Source organism: Tachyglossus aculeatus, chromosome 20 (genome assembly GCF_015852505.1).
Source record: "Tachyglossus aculeatus isolate mTacAcu1 chromosome 20, mTacAcu1.pri, whole genome shotgun sequence".
NCBI classification, from domain to species: domain Eukaryota; kingdom Metazoa; phylum Chordata; class Mammalia; order Monotremata; family Tachyglossidae; genus Tachyglossus; species Tachyglossus aculeatus.
The window spans coordinates 22786587-22805131 of record NC_052085.1 but is presented as its reverse complement, the minus strand read 5'-3'; the positions used below and the strand labels follow the sequence as shown (position 1 = coordinate 22805131).

Here is an 18545-nt window from a genome sequence, read left to right as displayed (position 1 = left end):
GAGTTGGAAGACAACATTCCCTGTCCACAAGGAGTTTAGAGTTCAGAGTTTAGAGTCCGTGGTTAGCCAAGTTAACCACAATTAAAGCAAAAAAAAATACTCGGGGTCATCAATGATTTAAAGCTGAATATGAGTAAGCAATGTAATGCTGATGTTGTCTTGACTTATGCCATTGAGTCATTTCCGACCCAAAGCCACACCACAGACACGTCTCTCCCAGAACACCCCACCTCCATCTGCAATCATTCTGGTGGTGGATCCACAGAGTTTTCTTGGCAAAAATATGGAAGCAGTTTACCATTGCCTCCTTCCATGAGGTAAACTTGAGTCTCCACCTTTGAATCTCTCCCATGCCGCTGCTGCCCAGCACTGGTGAGTTTTGACTTGTAACGGATTGCTTTCCACTTGCTAGCCACTGCCCAAGCTAGGAATGGAATGGATATGCCTCTGCTTGACTCTCCCTCCTGTAGTCGAGACTGGTAGAGTACTGGAAACTCTCCAGGTGCGACCCTGAGAGGGGTAATGTTGATTTTACAAAACTCAAAATGATTTTGGGATGTAGCAACAGGAACCGTACATCAGTGTAACATAGAAAAGCAGTGTGGGCTAGTGGAAAGAGCACGGGCCTGATAGAGGACATGAGTTCTAATCCCTGCTCTACCACTTGTCTTCTGTGTGACCTTGGACAAGTCACTTAATTTCTCTATGCCTCAGTTACCTCATCAGCAAAATGATGATTCAACCCCTGTTCTCCCTCCTACATAGATGGTGAGTCCCATGTGGAACCTGATGATCTTGTATCTACCCCAATGTTTGTTACAGTGCTTGTCACATAGTAAGCACTTAACACATGTCATAATTACTATTATGCTATATTGTAAACTCCTCAAGGGCACGGACTGTATCTTTGTTTTCAATTCTATATTTCCAACCAGAGTTCTTTGCAACACATCATCATCATCAATCATATTTATTGAGCGCTTACTATGTGCAGAGCACTGTACTAAGCACTTAGCACTGTAAGTACTAAGTACTCTAAGTACACAGTAAGTACTCTATACATGTTGTTGTTGATGGTGATGATAATAATCTAGACTGTAAGCTCATTAAGGCCAGGGAAGGATTCCTCTAATTCTATTGTATTGTATACTCCCAAGTGCTTTGAGCACAGTAAATGCTCAGTAAATATCACTGATTGAGTCTCTGTGCCTCTGTTTCCCCAACTGTAAAATGTGGATGCAAAACCTGTTCTCTCTCCTATTTAGACTGCAAGCCCCATGTATGACAGAGACTCAGTCTGACCTGATTAATTTGTTATTTACCCCAGGGTTTTGAACAGTGCTTAACAGCTACCATAAAAAAGTCAGGGACTCTCCATCCTTAGAGATCTACTTTTCTACGTGCTGGGGTAGATACAAGCTAGTCAGGCTGGACATGGTCTCTGTCCCACATGGGGCTCAGAGTCTTAATCCCCATTTTACAGATGGGGGAACTGAGGCACAGAGAAGTGAAGTGACTGGCCCAAGGTCACTCAGCAGACGAGTGGCGGAGCAGGGATTAGAAGCCAGGTCCTTCTAACTCCCAGACCCCTGCTCTATCTACTAGGCCATGCTGCTTCTCTTCGCTTGTCTGCAGTGGGACTTTGGGCAAGTCACTTCACTTCTCTGGGCCTCAGTTTCCTCATCTGAAAAATGGGGATTAAATTCTTGTTCTCTCTCTCCCTTAGACTCCAAGCCCCATGTGGGACAGGGGCCATGTCCCACCTGATTATCTTCAATCTACCCCAGCTCTCAGTACAGTGTTTGGTACATAGTAAGCACTTAAATACCACAAAGGGACTGGCTGTTTTTCTGATTGTCCTCTGTGGTCAGCCCAGATATCATACACATTCTCCTTCTATGTCCTGCTCAGAGGAGTTGGGTTACGGGGAAGATTGCTCCCAAAATGGCCATGTTTCAGGATCCTCCCTCAGCCCTGTGGATGTCTGTTTCCAGGGCACAGTATTGGAGAGCCAGACTTACTCGTCTCACCGTATCAGGAGGTGCCTTGGGCAACAAGAATCAAAGTCTAGGTTTCAAAGTTTTGGGAGTGAGAATTTGAGGGAGAAAGGATTCTTTCCCATTCTCAGGAAATATTGAAGACTGACCATGTTTAACTCTCTGGGACAGGTCTTGTCCTTTTCAAAAGGAGGGAGGGAGGGAGGGAAGGAGGAAGGAAGGAGGAAGTGAGGGAGACAAGAGAGTGGAAGAAGGAAGAGAGTGAGGGTAGGACAAAGGGAGAGATTGAGGGAAAGAGGAAGGGAGAGAATGATTTGTGCCTCTAGGTACTGAGAGCTCACCTCCTCCAGGAGGCCTTCCCAGACTGAGCCCCTTCCTTCCTCTCCCCCTCGTCCCCCTGTCCATCTCCCCATCTTACCTCCTTCCCTTCCCCAAAGCACCTGTATATATGTATATGTGTTTGTACATATTTATTACTCTATTTATTTATTTATTTTACTTGTACATATCTATTCTATTTATTTTATTTTGTTAGTATGTTTGGTTTTGTTCTCTGTCTCCCCCTTTTAGACTGTGAGCCCACTGTTGGGTAGGGACTGTCTCTATATGTTGCCAACTTGTACTTCCCAAGCGCTGTGCTCTGTGTGCTCTGCACACAGTAAACACTCAATAAATACAATTGATGATGATGATGATGATGATGAGGATGAGTAAGGCCACACTGGAAAGCCAGAGTCTCTCAGCCATTGACCTTCTGAGATCTGTGGCCAGCACATAGACATTGCTCGACTGGCTCAGGCTAAAATGAGTCTTGGCATTTGCCACCCAGGCTTGCCCTTTCCCCTTCCCTGAAGGCTAAACTTGGGCAACTTTAAGTGCTGACTTAGGGTTCATTTTTTCCTCTCCAAACAGCCACTCCTCAGGTCAAAACACTTCTATCCCACTTGTCTATTGCATCTGCCTCTTCGTTGACCTCCCTGACTTCTTCCTCTCCCCACTCCAGTCCATCATTCCCTCTGCTGCTGGATCATTTTACTGAAATGTCATTCTGCATGCATCTCTCCTCCCTCCTCAAAAATGTTCCCCATGGACCCGTGTTGTGTCCCACTTGATTGATGGCTTGACTGACTAGGTTTCAGGGAATAAGGGGGCTTCTTCGACTTCCTTTCCTCAACTCATTCCTGCACCAAACTGCCCTCGTACCTGGAATGGTATAAGCTCCTTGAGGGCAGGGCACAGATCATATCTACCAAGTTCAGTACACCATTTTTCCCAGAGTAAGCATGCAATAAATCTCAATCTCAATAAATAAATAAGACTGATTGACCATTCTTTGGAAGTTTGCAACCCTCCTGACACAGCCAACAGAACCTTGCCTCCTAAGATACTGACACACACAGGTACATTTGTATCTTTTATTCAATATTCCCTGAAAGAACAGAAATAATCACCATAATTATTCATACCTCCAAGAACCACAGAACTGAGAATGTTCTCAAACCATTCAAACCCCTCACTGCAAGCGTGGAGCAAATACCAAAGTTAAAGACAAAAGGCATCACATAAAACTGACATTTAAATTCAGTCTCCTTTTGATGTATAAAATATAGCACTTCTTCAAAATGCATTTAACATACTTGAAGCTGATTCTTGCTGTGGAATGGATTTTTTTTCCAGCATTACGATTCCTCAAATGCTGAGCTATTTCTCTTGTTTTCATCTGTCTCTGCTTTCAAAAATATACTTCCAACACACAACTAAAGGAGTTTGGAATCACTATTTATAAAAAAATTCAGTGAGGCTACGTGTCAGGTGAAATAACACCCATCAAGTCCATGCAAGGCTGGAAAGGAAACAGGATCCTTGTTGAATGTCTCCATTTCCCTACTGTTAACCATGAATCACCCGAATCCCTCCCTCCATGAAAGGTATTCTCACTCACATTGGCAGCGGGAACATGGGAATTTTCTTGGGAAATAGCCCAACAGGAGCCTATTTTTCTTCCTCCGTGGGCAAAATGCTGACAACAAGTTGATGTCTGATGTTTCCCTGAGGACCATCAGAGCTCAGAACAGTGCTTAGAACAGTGCTTGACACATAGTAAGCACTTAAATACCATAAAAAAATCTCAGTGGACTTCTCCACTGACGCTTGGAGATGCTAAGTTTCCTGGTCCTTTTCTTTTAAATCACCGACATTAAGTTCCACTTTGTCATAAATAATATTACCACCTAATCATGAAATCGGTACATGAACTACTCTTTCCCCTGCTATCCCCCCATCATTCATGTAAAAGTAGTAGTAGTAGTTTTCCCCTATGCTACTGAACGCTCCCAAAGTTAACACCATAAAAGGGAATTTGTAGCCATAACACGAACAATCCGTTTACTCCAAATGTTGTACTCAAACTGTAAGGGTCCATTGAAAAAGTAGAGGTAACCTAGGAGAAGAGGAATAATAGTTATTGAAAATAACCAGGTATTTCTAAAGGTATAAGTTAGCATAGCAACATTGGGCTTTCTAATCTTTTGGATGTTAACCGGCTTTTTAAGTCAACTCCGTGCTCGATCAGAATTTTCCAGGTTGTATTTTGCAATGGCTTTTCAGGGTTTCAGTTTTCAGTGTTCAGATTGGGCAATTATTCCACTCTGAGATTTAGTGGTTGGTGAGGGACTTTCCGCTAAATATCTGCCAGGGTTGGGGAGAATAAATATTCCTATGAATGAGATCTCTGTGGCTCCAGTCAATCACAAGCAGGCAGCAGGGCAAGTTAAGAATAATAATAATAATCAGCATGACATCTGGAAGCAGCATGGCCTGGTGGAAAGAAGATGTGCTTGGGACTTGTACTTCCCAAGTGCTTAGTACAGTGCTCTGCACACAGTAAGTGCTCAATAAATATGATTGAATGACTGAATGAATGACTCAAAGGAAGTGGGTTCTCATCCCGGTTTTGCCACAGGTCTGCTGTATGACCTTGGGCAAATCCCTCTACTTCTCTGTACCTCAGTTTCTCATCTGTAAAATGGGGATTAAGATCATGAGCTCTATGTGAGATAGGGGTGGTGTCCAACCCGGTTACCTGGTATCTACCCCAGCGCTTAATAAGTGTTTAACAAATACCACAATTATTATTTTTATTATTATTCCTGAGGGTTGACTCTGTGTCAAGCACTGTACTGGGATAGATTCAAGATAATCTGGTCAGATCCAATCCCACATGGGATTCACAATCTAAGGAGGAGGGCCGACAGGAATTTCATCCCCATTTTACAGATGTGGAAAAAAGGTCTGTGCTCTTTCCGCTAGACCTCATGCTTCTCTATGGGCTGAGTGGCAGTGAGAGTCTAGAGAGGGAGAAAGACATTAATATAAATTTAAAAATTACAGATATGGACATATGTGCTGTGGGTCTCGGAGGTGGGGGGAATGAATAAAGGGAGCAAGTCAGGGAGGTGCAGAAGAGAGTGGAGGTCTTCCTGCCATCATTCATTCATTCATTCAGTCGTATTTATTGAGCGCTTACTGTGTGCAGAGCACTGTACTAAGCACTTGGGAAGTACAAGTCGGCAACAGATAGAGATGGTCCTTACCCAACAATGGGCTCACAGTCTAGAAGGGGTGGACAGACAACTAATCAAAACATGTAGACAGGTGTCAAAATTGTCAGAATAAATATAATTATAGTTATATGCACATCATTAACAAAATGAATAGAATAGTAACTAATCTCTCCATTGTCACATCAACCCTTCGATGCCACCTAAACACTTACATTCTCCCATCCATCATCCACCCTACAGCACATATGTTCGTGCTTTATGAACTATATTAGGTCCTTCTATCTCTAAGAAACTTTGATTTCTGTCTGACCCTCTAGATTATAATCTCCTTGAGGTCAAGGATCATGTCTTCTAATTCTACTGTACTCTCCCTAGTACAAAGTTCTTCCTACAGTAGGCACTCAATAAATACCATTCATCGATTAGAATACATTTCTTCCCAGGCAATTAATCAATCAATGGTATTTACTGAGCCCTTACTATGTGAAGGGCAGTTTTTGTCTTTAACAAAACTATTTTGTTAGCTGCTAATGCCTAATCCGTGGCTATGTTTTGGCTGGGATGAGTAGACGTATGAGCGGTGTCTAGGCCCTAGGGTCTAAATAGGATTAGCAAGAAAAACGATAATTACCGTTTCTTTCAAAGATGGCATCTACTTTGTCACCAATTGCTGGAAATTCCTCCTCGAGAGGTCTGGGAGAGTTTTCATCCATAATTTGGTTCTCTTCATCGTAGCTGTGATAATCAAAGAAAGAAAGAACAGGAAGGTAAAATGCCTCTGGGAATTGAATCCAACCAAGGATCCAGGAACCTGGAATAGCACCAGAGAAGGCTGGGAAGCAACATGGCCTATTCATTCAGTCGTATTTATTGAGCACCTACTATGTGCAGAGCACTGCACTGAGCACTTGGGAGAGTATGACACAACAATAAACAGACATATTCCCTGTCCACAATGAGCTCTAGTGGAAAGAACATGGTCTTGGGAATCAGAGACCAGGGCGCTAATCCTGGCCCTACCACGTGCCTGCTTGTGTGACCTAGGGCAAGTCACTTCACTTCTCTGCCTCAGTTATCTCATCTGTAAAAGGGGGATTAAGACTGTGAGCCCATGAGAGACATGGACTGTGTCCAACTTGATTAGCTCGTATCTACCCTAGAGCTCAGTACAGTGCCTGGCAAATAATAAGAGGTTAACAAGTATTAAAAACAGGTCTGGCTCTATTTGGCAAAGTAAGTTAGGTGGCAACGTAAGTTAGATGTCTTTGCCTAACCCCTCATCCACTCATTAGGTTGGTGTCTGCCATACCGGAACCACCATCGGATGCCGAATCGTACTTTCCAAGTGCTTAGCACAGTGCTCTGCACACAGTAAGCGCTCAATAAATATGGTTGAATGAATGAATGAATATGGCTTCCAACAAACTACGTGTCACTTTTTTTATATATGGTATTTGTTACGTGCTTATGATGTCCAACATGGGGCTCGCAAGTCCTAATTCCCATTTTACAGATGAGGTAACTGAAGCTCAGAGAAGTGATTTGCCGAAGGTCACACAGCAGACAAATGACATAGCCAGGATTAGAACTCAGGTCCTTCTGATTCCCAGGCCCGTGCTTTAAAATTAACCACTATAAGATGAAACCTCACATCAGCACAGAAAATAAGTAAGGGAGCTACCAGGGAGGAGAGAGATGAAGCTGATTCCTCTTTTTTTCCCCTAAAACGTAGATATAAAAATTCCCTCCCCACTCCCACCAGTTTTCCCCAGTGTAGCACTCGTTAAAAGTTATTTTTAACTTTGCAATTCCAGAAAATAACTTCTCGGTAAGAAGAAAGGGCAAAGTCACTGACGAGAAATTTTAGGGAGACGTTGTTGCCATACCTCCAGACCTGGTCTCCAGTAAAGAAGAGAGTCTTGCCACTGTCTTTCATGTAGACAGCTGCATCAATTGCTTTCACGTTCCTGGAGAATCCCAATTCCGATATTTTTTGGGGATAATCTTCAAGGATTTCATACCCATTCAAAGCCCAGTATTTTCTGCCTTGGGTTAAGGAAAAAAAGAAATCACTGTCATTATCCACGAAAACTACTGGCAACTATCAAACAGAAGCAGCCAAAGTATAATTTTGGAGTTGAGAACTTTACAGGAAGAAAAATCTACAGGCTCAGCAAAATAATTTCATTTTTCCTCCCATTTGCTCAAGAGAAATTGGATTTCTAGTGCTATTTTCTTCACACATACACACCTTGCTGCTAGGGAATGTAATACAAGCATGGATTTATTTTTGATATTTTGATGTTATTGCTTTTGCACTATGAACTAGACCTCAAAACGCATTTTTAAAATAGCCTTTTACTTTAGGAATTCCCACAAATCTAATGCCTGAAGGAGTGATTTATTTGCTTTTTCATAGAATTAGACTCTTGAAATTGAAGACTGAATTGAATGAGCCAGATTTCATTCTTTGGCTTGATTTCCATGAATCCTAAAATAAAAAAGCCCAGGGCAACAGCCCGATGTAGGGACTGAAAATACATTTCACTTTATAAAGTTCAAAGGTATTTGCATTAGGCATTTCATCAAATCAATCATATTTATTAAGCACTTACTATGTGCAGGACACTGTACTAAGCATTAGGGAGAGTACAACGCATGAATATATGGACACATTGTCCCTGCTCACAACTAGCTTACTGTCTAGAGACAGTCAGTCAATCAAATTTATTGAGCACTTACTATGTGCAGAACAGTGTACTAAGTGCTTGGGAATGTACGACACAACAATATAACAGACACAGTCCCTGCCCACAACGAGCTTACAGTCTAGAGGGGCTATTTCATTCTGAGGTAGAGTCTGATTATTTCCAAAGTGGAAGTGCGAAAATTCCTTGAAGGCAGGGATCATATCTTCTACCTCTATAGTTCTCTCCTAAACACATAGGACAGTGTTCTGCACATAGTTGATGCTCAATAAATAAAACCGATTAGTTAAATAGCATAAGGTGTGCCATTTACACTGTATAGCAGAATAAAAAAGTACTGGTAGTAGTAGTGGTAGCAACAACAGCATTTGTCGACTTGTACTTCCCAAGCACTTAGTACAATGCTCTGCACACAGTAAGCGCTCAATAAATACAATTGAATGAATGTAGCACCTTTTTGGTGAGGGGTCCTGTACTAGGGCACTTGGGCAAGACAGAATAATGTCGCGACACATTCCCTGCCCACAAATGTTAAAATATGTATAATTAGAGATAAATGAATTGAGCTGCCATATATACAGGAGTGCCAAGGAGGGTGAAAATAAGTTCATAACTTCTTAAAACCCATGGTTTTTAAAAAGCATTGACTTTCACTGCCTAAAGATTATATTTCTTAGGTTGTTCTCAGTCACATCCTTAAAATAGTTACGGAATCTTTGGACTCAATGACTTTGGAAGTGCAAGCAGAGTATCAATCAGTCAGTTGTATTTATTGAGCACTCGCTTGGTGCAGGACATTGTCCTGAGCGTTTGGGAAAGTACACTACAGTGCAGTTGGTATTCACAATCCCTGCCTAGAGAAGCGGTGTGATCTAGTTGGGGTTTTTTTTATGGTATTTGTTAAACACTTATTCTGTGCCAAGCACTGTTCTAAGCTCTGGGGTAGAATACAAGGCTGGACACAGTCCATGTCTTCACAAGAGGCTCACACCTTTAAGGCCCATTTTACAGATGCGGTAACTGAGGCCACAGAAGTGACTTACCCAAGTCCACAGAACAGACAAGTGGCAGAGCGAGGATTAGAACCCAGGTTCTTCTGATTCCCAGGCCCGTGCTCTATCCACTAGACCACACTGCTTCTCAGAGGAAGAAGCAACAGGCCTGGAAGTCAGAGACTTGGGTTCTAATCCCAGCTCTGCCCCTTGCTGGTGTGTGACCTTGGACAAGTCATTTCACTTCTCTATGCCCCAGTTACCTCATCTGTAAAAAGGGGATTGATTTTGTAAACCCCATGTGGGACATGGACCGTATTCAACTTTGTATTCTACCCCAGTACTCAGAAGAACGCCTGCCACATAGTTAGTGCTTAACAGGTATCACAATTATTATATTTTATCCAGAGAAAGTTTACCTCTAAAGATGTAGATAAGGTCCTTAGCAGGGTTTTCATAGGCTGCATCGATCTTGTTGGGAAGTTCTGGCCAAAATGATTTAGTTAAAACTAATTCTGCATCAACCATCTGCGGGTGCAGGCGCCAGAAGAACCTAATGAGGAAAAAAGAAAATTCAGTTTCCAGCATTATACTTTTCTAGCCACTCCTCTCTCTTTGTATAATAAAGTTTTTTCGAAGGTTTTTGACAAACCAGGTGTTGCTGTGTGACCTAGGACAAGTCACTGTACTTATCTAATAATAATAATAATAATGTTGGTATTTGTTAAGCGCTTACTATGTGCCAAGCATTGTTCTAAGTGCTGGGGTAGATACATGGTAATCAGGTTGTCCCACATGGGGCTCACAGTCTTAATCCCCATTTTACAGATGAGGGAACTGAGGCCCAGAGAAGTTAAGTGACTTGCCCAAAGTCACACAGCTGACAAGTGGCAGAGCCGGGATTTGAACCCCTGACCTCTGACTCCAAAGCCCGTGCTCTTTCCACTGAGCCACGCTGCTTCCATCTGTGCCTTACTTTCCTCATCCGTGAAATGGAGATTAGATATCTGCTCTTCTCCTTCATCTTCTTCTTTATGGTATTTGTTAAGGGCTTACTATGTGCCGGGGTAGATGCAAATTAATCAGGTTGGACACAGTCCCTGCCCCACAGGGGGCTCATTGGTCTTAATCCCCATTTTACAGGTGAGGTAACTGAGGCACGGAGAAGTGAAGCAAGTTGCCCAAGGTCATGCAACGGACACATGGCAGAGCTAGGATTAGAACCCAGGTCCTTCTGATTCCCAGGCCCGTGTTCTACCCAGTAAGCGACGCTATTCTACCTCCCACTTAGAAAGTCAGCCCTGTGTAGGGCAGGGACTGTGTCCAATCTGATTGTATTGTATCTACCATAGCACTTAAGCACAATGCTTGGGCACAAAGTTTGTGTGTCACAAGCTTTTTTGTGTGTGTTATTATTATAATCATTCTTTTACAAAAAGTAAATTGTAATAATAATATTGTATTTAAAGTAATTTCCTTCTCACCACTTCTAACCCTGGCTTTTAAATGTGTTTTCCCTTCTCTCGAGATCTGACTTTTATCAAAGTCTCATTTCATAAAAGAGAAAACGTGAACTTTATAACAAAGAAAAATTCTATTACTATAGCAACAATATACCGTGATTTTGCTTTCTCTCATCCATTCGAAAGATTAATACACTTACCTAATTGCTTAGGCAATCTAATCACCTTAGGAGACCCAATGCATTTTAAAGGATATATCTTTTGGGAGTTGCATGCTTCATGCCTACCTGTCCTTAAAGACCATCATTTCTCCTCGAAGTTCAGTGATGGCATCAAGGGATAAATTGGCATCGCATTTCTCGGGAGTTTTGGGATGTTTCGGGTTTGGATCATCACCTCCTGCACCTGAAACCAAAACAGAAAATTAATTCAAGTTGTGGAATAATTTCTTGCATTTACATCATGATATTTAGTAGGTCAAAAGCCCCTAAAGGCACCCAAGAACCTCCAACCGATAAATCACTCAATCAGTCAGTGGTATTTATTGAACACTTGCTTTATACAGGCTATTTGGGAGAGTACAGTGTGACAGAGTTAATAGGCAAGATCTCTGCCCTCAAGGAGTTAACAAACTAGTCATTTTTAAATGCTGCTTCAAAAGGTCCATCCATTTCTATCACCTGTTTTTCCTGATTATTTTACTAAAGCATTTGGTGCAGATCCATTATTGCTATTTTCTCCCATTTCGTTCCATTCTCTACCCACAGCAACCCTCCAGCTGTTAGTGGCATTTATTAAGTGCTTACTACATGCAACGCACTGTTCTAAGCTCTGGGGAGGTTACAAAGTGATCAGGTTGTTCCGGGGGCTCACAGTCTTAATCCCCATTTTACAGAGGAGGGAACTGAGGCCCAGAGAAGTGAAGTGACTTGCCTAAAGTCACACAGCTGACAATTGGCAGAGCTGGGGTTTGAACCCATGACCTCTGACTCCAAAGCCCGGGCTCTTTCCCCTGAGCCACGCTGCTTCTCGAGTGGTGAACTGTTATCAAATTAAGCCTTTGAAAATTACAGAATAGCTCCTAAAACCTTTTCAAATTTTCCAGTGGCACTCACTGTGGCACTTAGTACAGGGCTCTGAACCCAATAAGTGCTTAATAAATACTATTACTACTGTTATCCAAAAGACAGTGAAGAGGTGACTGTTGCCTGCATACATGGAACATAAAAACCAACTCTGTTGGATTGTACTCTGCTAAGGGATTAGTACAGCGCTCCACACACATACATGCTAAAAGAAATCCCACTGATTTCATAGGAAAACACATTTCTTTTCTCTGATTATTCCCTCAAGTGCAACATAAACTGGGAAATTCGAGGAATTCAAAGTCCTTCACCAATACTTAAAAAAAATAATCTTAGGGTATGTCTGCAGTAGGAGCTTTAGATGGTTCAAATCCACGAGGAAAATACTGCGGATTTCAGTCCCCTCCAATCAAATGCACTGTTGAACACTGAAAAAAAATGTAATTGGCTAAAAAAAAATCCCCTTACAATATATATTTTGCCAAAATATTCCATTTGATTTTGCTTCTTTAGAGAAGCAGCGTGGCAGTGGAAAGAGCCCGGGCTTGGGAGTCAGAGGTCAGGTGTTCTAGTCCCGGCTCCACCACTTGTCAGCTGTGTGACTTTGGGCAAGTCACTTCACTTCTCTGAACCTCAGTTACTCATCTGTAAAATGGGGATTAAGACTATGAGCCCCATGCGGGACAACCTGATTACCTTGTATCCCCCCAGTGCTTAGAACACTGCTTGGAACATAGTAAGTGCTTAACAAATTATTATTATTGTTATTCAGTGAATTGTGTTCCTTTAAGTTTATGCTCTGATTGTGATGCAAGAAGTTATCAGTGGCAATTGCATTACGAGAGAATGGAAAGAGCCCCAGCCTGGGAGTCAGAGGACTTGCCTGCTGTGTGACCTCGAGAAACTTAACATTTCTCTACCTTGGTTTCTTCATCTGTAAAATGGGGTTTTAATACCGTTTTATGGCTATGTGTCAAGTAGACCCAAGTTAATCCGGCATGACACAGTCCCTGTCCCACATGGTGCTCACAGTCTAAGTAGGAGGGTTTGGTTGGTTTTGAATCCCCATTTTACAATAGAGAAAATTGAGGTACAGAGAATTAAGAAAACGCCCAAGATCACACTTCAGACAATTTGAGGAGCCGGGATTAGAACCCAGATCTTCTGACTTTCCGGTCGGTGCTTTTTCCACTAAGCCACTTCTCCCTCCCCCTTAGACAGTGAACCCCAACTAGGACAGGGTGTGTGTCTGAACAGAACATCTTACATCCACCCCAGCACTTAGCATAGTGCTTGGCACATAGTAAGCACTTAAAAATTGCCACAGTTATTATTATTACTATTATTGTTATTACAATAACACAATATATTACTGAGACTGTCTTAGTCTCATATACTGCCTACAAAGATGAGCCATAATGAAATGCGGTGGATTAGCGGGTGAGCTCCACATGGGACAGGGACCAGATCCAATCGGATTATCTTGTATCTATCCCGACACTTAGTACAGTGCTTGTCACACAGTAAGCGCTTAACAAATATCACAATTATTATCTTTATTGTTGTTGTTATTACCAAAGTGAATTTGTCCCACTAGACCAGTGCTTTCTATACAGGCCAGATGAATTATTTAAAAATTGCAGACATCCTGCCAATTGGGAAAATCCTCTGGCATGGCTGTTTAGTAAGCACTTTCTTCCCCATCTTTGTAACTGAGGTGCCATGTTAATTGGGGTAAAGGCAGGAGTAGGTGCCATGGACACACACAACGCCAGTCAATCTTATTTTTTGACAGCTTACTGTGCACAGAGCACTGTACTAAGTGCTTGGGAGAGTACAATCCAACAAAAACCATATTCCCTTACAGTCTAGGAACCCCATCCCGGCCAGTGAGCGATCATACCGTAGAGAGCCTGGATTCCTTGAACATCATCATCAGGAAGCACAAAGCCAGTATTGCCAACATAAGTGTAAATGGGAAACATCAGAGCTCCTGGGTCTCTGGAATGGTCTAGTCCCAAAGAATGACCAAATTCATGGGCAGCAACGAGAAACAAATTATATCCTGTAAGGAAACAAAAGCCATTCACCCACAAAGCAATCAGTGCAACCTAACAAATAGCACAATTTTCACTAGTACTATTATTATTGGATATGTATACAAATGTAGTGGTAGGCTGAGTGTGTGTGTGGTGGATGCAATTACTTAGGGTCTTAGTACTATGGAGGAGAGGAGAGATGTCTTCTTTCTCCATCAAGCACTTAGTACAGTGCTCTGCCCAAAGTATGCAATCAATAAGTACCACTGATTGATTTTTAGTCAATCACATTTACTGAGCACTTACTGTGTACAGAGCATTGTACTAAGCACTTGGGAGAGTACAATGTTACAATATAACAGACACATTCCCTGCCCACAACGAGCACACAGACAACCATTCCCAAGAGGACTTAATTCTTCCCACCCTAGTCTTATTGACAAGGAATCACAGAAATGTGGCAGGCGCTTTCTACCCCTTCCCTTACCGACACCCTTACTGGACCCTCCAGAACTTCAGAGCTTTAATTCTCCACACAATCTGTCAACCCTTCCACAGTGGAGACCGTTAGCAGTAGTGTTACCTTTGGAGTCACTTGACCAGGTTTCATCATCATCAAAATGAGCATCTCCTCCATAATTGGGCCCAGGAGGAAAGGCATGAGCCAAGAGCCCAGACGGTCCATCGAAGGGGTAAAAATCACCATGTTCTGAAAATCAAAACAACATTTGGGAATCTCCCCTAACCGATACTGAACTGAAGATGTATCTTCAAGCATTTCACACAGTGCCTGGCACAGCGCTTAACAAACACCATAATTTTTATTTTTTAGAGAAGCAGCATAGCTTAATGTGAAGAGCCTGGGCTTGGGAGTCTGAGGTCATGGGTTCTAATCCCAGCTCCGCCACTTGTCAGCTGTGTGACTTTGGGCAAGCCACTTAACTTCTCTGGGCCTCAGTTCCCTCATCTGTAAAATGGGGATTAAGACTTGAGCCCACATGGGACAATCTGATTACCTTGTATTTCCCCCAGCGCTTAGAACAGTGCTTGGCACATAGTAAGTGCTTAACAAATACCATCATCATTATTATTATTATTTAAAAAAAGAGAGGGGGACAGACTGGGGTACCTTTCCTTCCGAAGGCGATCATGATGTCAGCAGTGCCACTGCGCAGTCTGGTGAAATTTAGAGGTGTGACGTTGGACCACACTTTTAACGCTTTTTTGATTGCTTTGTCGACTTCAGCCTGAGTCAAGTCCGCAGTGTAATTCACAATTCTGTTTAAGAGATGAAACTTCAATGAACAGGCTGAAAGACTGAGCCAGGGCAAAATGGACTACCAAATAGTCACCCGGTCAGGGCAGCTTTCCCTGAAGGGGAACAAACTCTGTTACATTGTTTTCTACCAACTACTTAGTACCAGGTTCTGCACACAGAAAGAGCTTAATAAATACCACCGATCAATTGATAACTGTTATATTGTACTCTCCCAATGGCTTAGCACAGGGCTATGCTCACAGAAAGTGCTCAAAAAATGCCACTGATTGATTGCCCAGTTGTCTTTGATAGCTCTGTCCACTTTTTTGTTTTTTGCCTTAAATGGTAAGCTTCCAAAGAGAAGGGTCTGGTTTACTTCAGTTCCTTCATTCACTCATTTAATCATATTTATTGAGCGCTTACCATGTGCAGAGCACTGTACTAAGCACTTGGGACATACAATTCAGCAACAGAGACAATCCCTGCCCACAATGGGCTCACAGGCTAGAAGAGGGGGAGACAGACATCAAAACAAGTAAACAGGCATCAGTAGCATGATTATAAATTAAGATGTTTTTTTCTAGCACTGCATATTGAACCACAGACAAATAGGCAGTTCATCCATTTTTGTAGTGATGATGAAATTCTCCCCATTAAACATGACTCTTCTCACAAAGACTCAGTCCTCTATTATTTCCAAGAAGGAGTACATCAATGATTTAAAGAGAATTAAACTGGTACATACAGTACAGACAGCTACATTCACTAAATTTTCCATTTTTATCCCTTTCTGGAAGAAATATGGGTCAAATATCCCACATCCAACTGATCTCTCTCAGAGTTCAACTCTACCATAAATTAACCTGCAAGACTTTGGGGTTCCAGATCAATGAAGATTCATCACAGCAGGAGAACAAGCTTCCTGAGAAATTTTCAAATATTTTGGAATTTTCATTGAGTTGGAAAACAGAAACAAGACAAAGACTACTGCTAAATTTGTATCTCATGTGCCAGATTACTAAGTGCCAAGTGCAACTTTTAGAAGTGTTGCTCTTCAGGCAAGATTTCCAGGATGGTCTAAGTTGGGAGATCCAAGCTTTACTCCCAGAGCTCTTTCCCTCACCCATCATGTGACTTTGGTTAAGTCACTTAAGCTCTCTGGGCCTTAAATTTCCCAACTATAAAGTAGATAAGATTATAAGCACTTAATAAATGGCATTGATTGATTGACTGGAAATAAGATACCTGCTCTTCCTACCTCTTAGATGGGTCTGCTCTGATGATCTTGAATCTACCCCGGTGCTTAGCCAATCAACCAATCAAGAGTATTTATTGAGCACTATGTGCAGAATAATCTAGTGGCTTTCCACTAGTACAGGACTGGGAGTGAGGAAGCATAAGTTAGAACAGTGCTTGGCACATAGTAAGCGCTTAACAAAAACCATCATTATTAAAAGTTCTAACCCCAACTCTGCTATTACCTGTTGTCTGACTTTGGGTGCGTCACAAAACTTCCCTGTTTCCTCCTCTGCAAATGGGGATTAAATATCTACTTTCCCTTGGATCGGAGCACCAAATAGGTCAGGGACATTATTTCTTACTTCAGTGCCTGCCATATAGTAAGTGACTAACAAATACCAATCAAATGTATTTGTGTGCAGAGTGCTGTACTAAGCACTTTAACCACAATTATCATTACTTGGGAGAGCACAGTAGAATTAGAAGAGAAGATCCCTGTCTTCAAGGATTTTAGTCTAGTTAGGATAGTGCTTGGGCCATCGTTAGCACCTAATAAATATCATCATTGTCATTTTTATGGTATTTGGTAAGCACTTATTATGTGCCAGGCACTGTTTTAAGCGCTGGGGTAGGTACAACCTACACAGTCCCACATGGAGCTCACACACTCACCCCCATTTACGGATGAAGTAACTGAGACACAGGGGAGTTAAGTGATTTGCCCAAGGTCACACAGCAGACAAGTGGCAGAGCCGGGATTAGAACCCAGGTCCTTCTGACTTTCAGGCCCATGCACTAGGCCGAGCTTCTTCCCCATGTCGTTTGTTTTATAAGGGTAGTTAGTTAATTAATTAATTAATGATGGCATTTGTTAAGCGCTTACTATGTGCAAAGCACTGTTCTAAGCGCTGTTCTAAGCATTTTTATAAGGCTTTATATTATAAGGCTTTTCCCTTCGATAGCTCATGTTTACTGTGACGCTCTTTGAGCAGATAAAAAATAAAATACCAGGGAAATGACCAAGAAGGACACTTGGTCAGGTTTTACCTGTATGTCAAGTTAAAATGAGACCATTTGAGTTTTCGAGGGAAAAAATTGTATTCTCCCACATCTGGAACCCCACATCTTGGCTGTTTCATGACATCTAGAGTTTCTTCATCCAGTTTGCCTGTCACCTCCAAGCCAAAGAACGCCTGCATTTCACGAAGTTTGGAGGCAGCCGTGCCCGCTCTCTTCTTCAGTATGCCGGCCGGATTGGACAAGAGGTTGTAATGCGTCTGCAGGTAACGCTAGAAGAGACAAAGCAGAGGGTGAATTTCTCATGGTCAAAACAGTCGGGCTTTCTTCTCACCCCAAAGCCCATGGACCAGCTCAAGAGACAGTGCTTCACACATAGTAAGCGCTTAACAAATACCATCATTATTATATTACCTCTGCCAACTGGAGGTCTTCTTTGGTAAAATCGTCATCATCGTCGTGAGGTATGGGCAGAGCCAAACAATAGGTCAAACCCAAAGCCAAGAGGGTCGCGGAGAAGCATGCATTCATCATCTTGGCTTTGGAGACCTGGAAGCTTCTGAGTTTCTGTGGCAGAACTACCTTTACTTTTATAGGTCCCCAAGTAGTGAGTCATCTATTATGGACAAGTTTCAACTTCCTCCTCCGTGAAAGGCAAACATGCTTACATGGCAGCTTTTTCATTCCCAAGAGGTTGCTGTGGCTTGCGGTAAAATTGGACAGAAATTTTAAAAACATGGGCATCTCTAGTTTCAGCGGGGTCTCGGAACCCATTTTGCTAAATAAACACACTCAGCACATTTACAGTCACTGTGGGAAGTCTTGAGTAAGAAATCTTTCTCGTTACTTCGCAATTTTTCTTTTCTTTCCTGAGCTATCCTCTTCTTTGTTTTTTTTCTCAGATTATAATAATGGGAAACTATTTACGATCATTCTTTTTCAAATCTTCTTACAGGAATCTCCAATCTCTAATAAATGTCGCTAGTTCCATCTGATATTGGATTTTGTTCAAAACAAGCTCGCCAATTGTATTGGTGACATTCACCGAAAATATGTTTTTTAATCGAACACTATCCTTTTTACTCAGAGTCACTGGTGATGGTGAATATCACCTATGAGTGCGAAAGCTAATACACAGCACATGACTCTCACCAATTCCTCTAATTTTTTTTTTACTTCCTTTT

At 42.1% G+C, this 18545-nt stretch overlaps 1 protein-coding gene and 1 non-coding gene across 2 annotated transcripts; both read right to left on the bottom strand.

The window, feature by feature from the left end:
• Window positions 1–382: 382 nt before the first annotated feature.
• On the bottom strand, window positions 383–520 carry LOC119941712. Its single transcript, XR_005455295.1, has one exon. It is a non-coding gene; the product is annotated as a small nucleolar RNA SNORA7 (small nucleolar RNA).
• Window positions 521–3398: 2878 nt separating this feature from the next.
• On the bottom strand, window positions 3399–17895 carry LOC119941523 (collagenase 3-like). The gene is made up of 10 exons (XM_038762006.1): window positions 17776–17895; window positions 17392–17633; window positions 14977–15125; window positions 14431–14556; window positions 13712–13873; window positions 11011–11128; window positions 9680–9813; window positions 7447–7606; window positions 6192–6295; window positions 3399–4437 (listed from the first exon to the last, which is right to left on the bottom strand). The coding sequence occupies exons 1-10, from the start codon at window positions 17893–17895 to the stop codon at window positions 4337–4339; spliced, it is 1416 nt and encodes a 471-aa protein (XP_038617934.1). The 3' UTR covers window positions 3399–4336.
• Window positions 17896–18545: the final 650 nt, after the last annotated feature.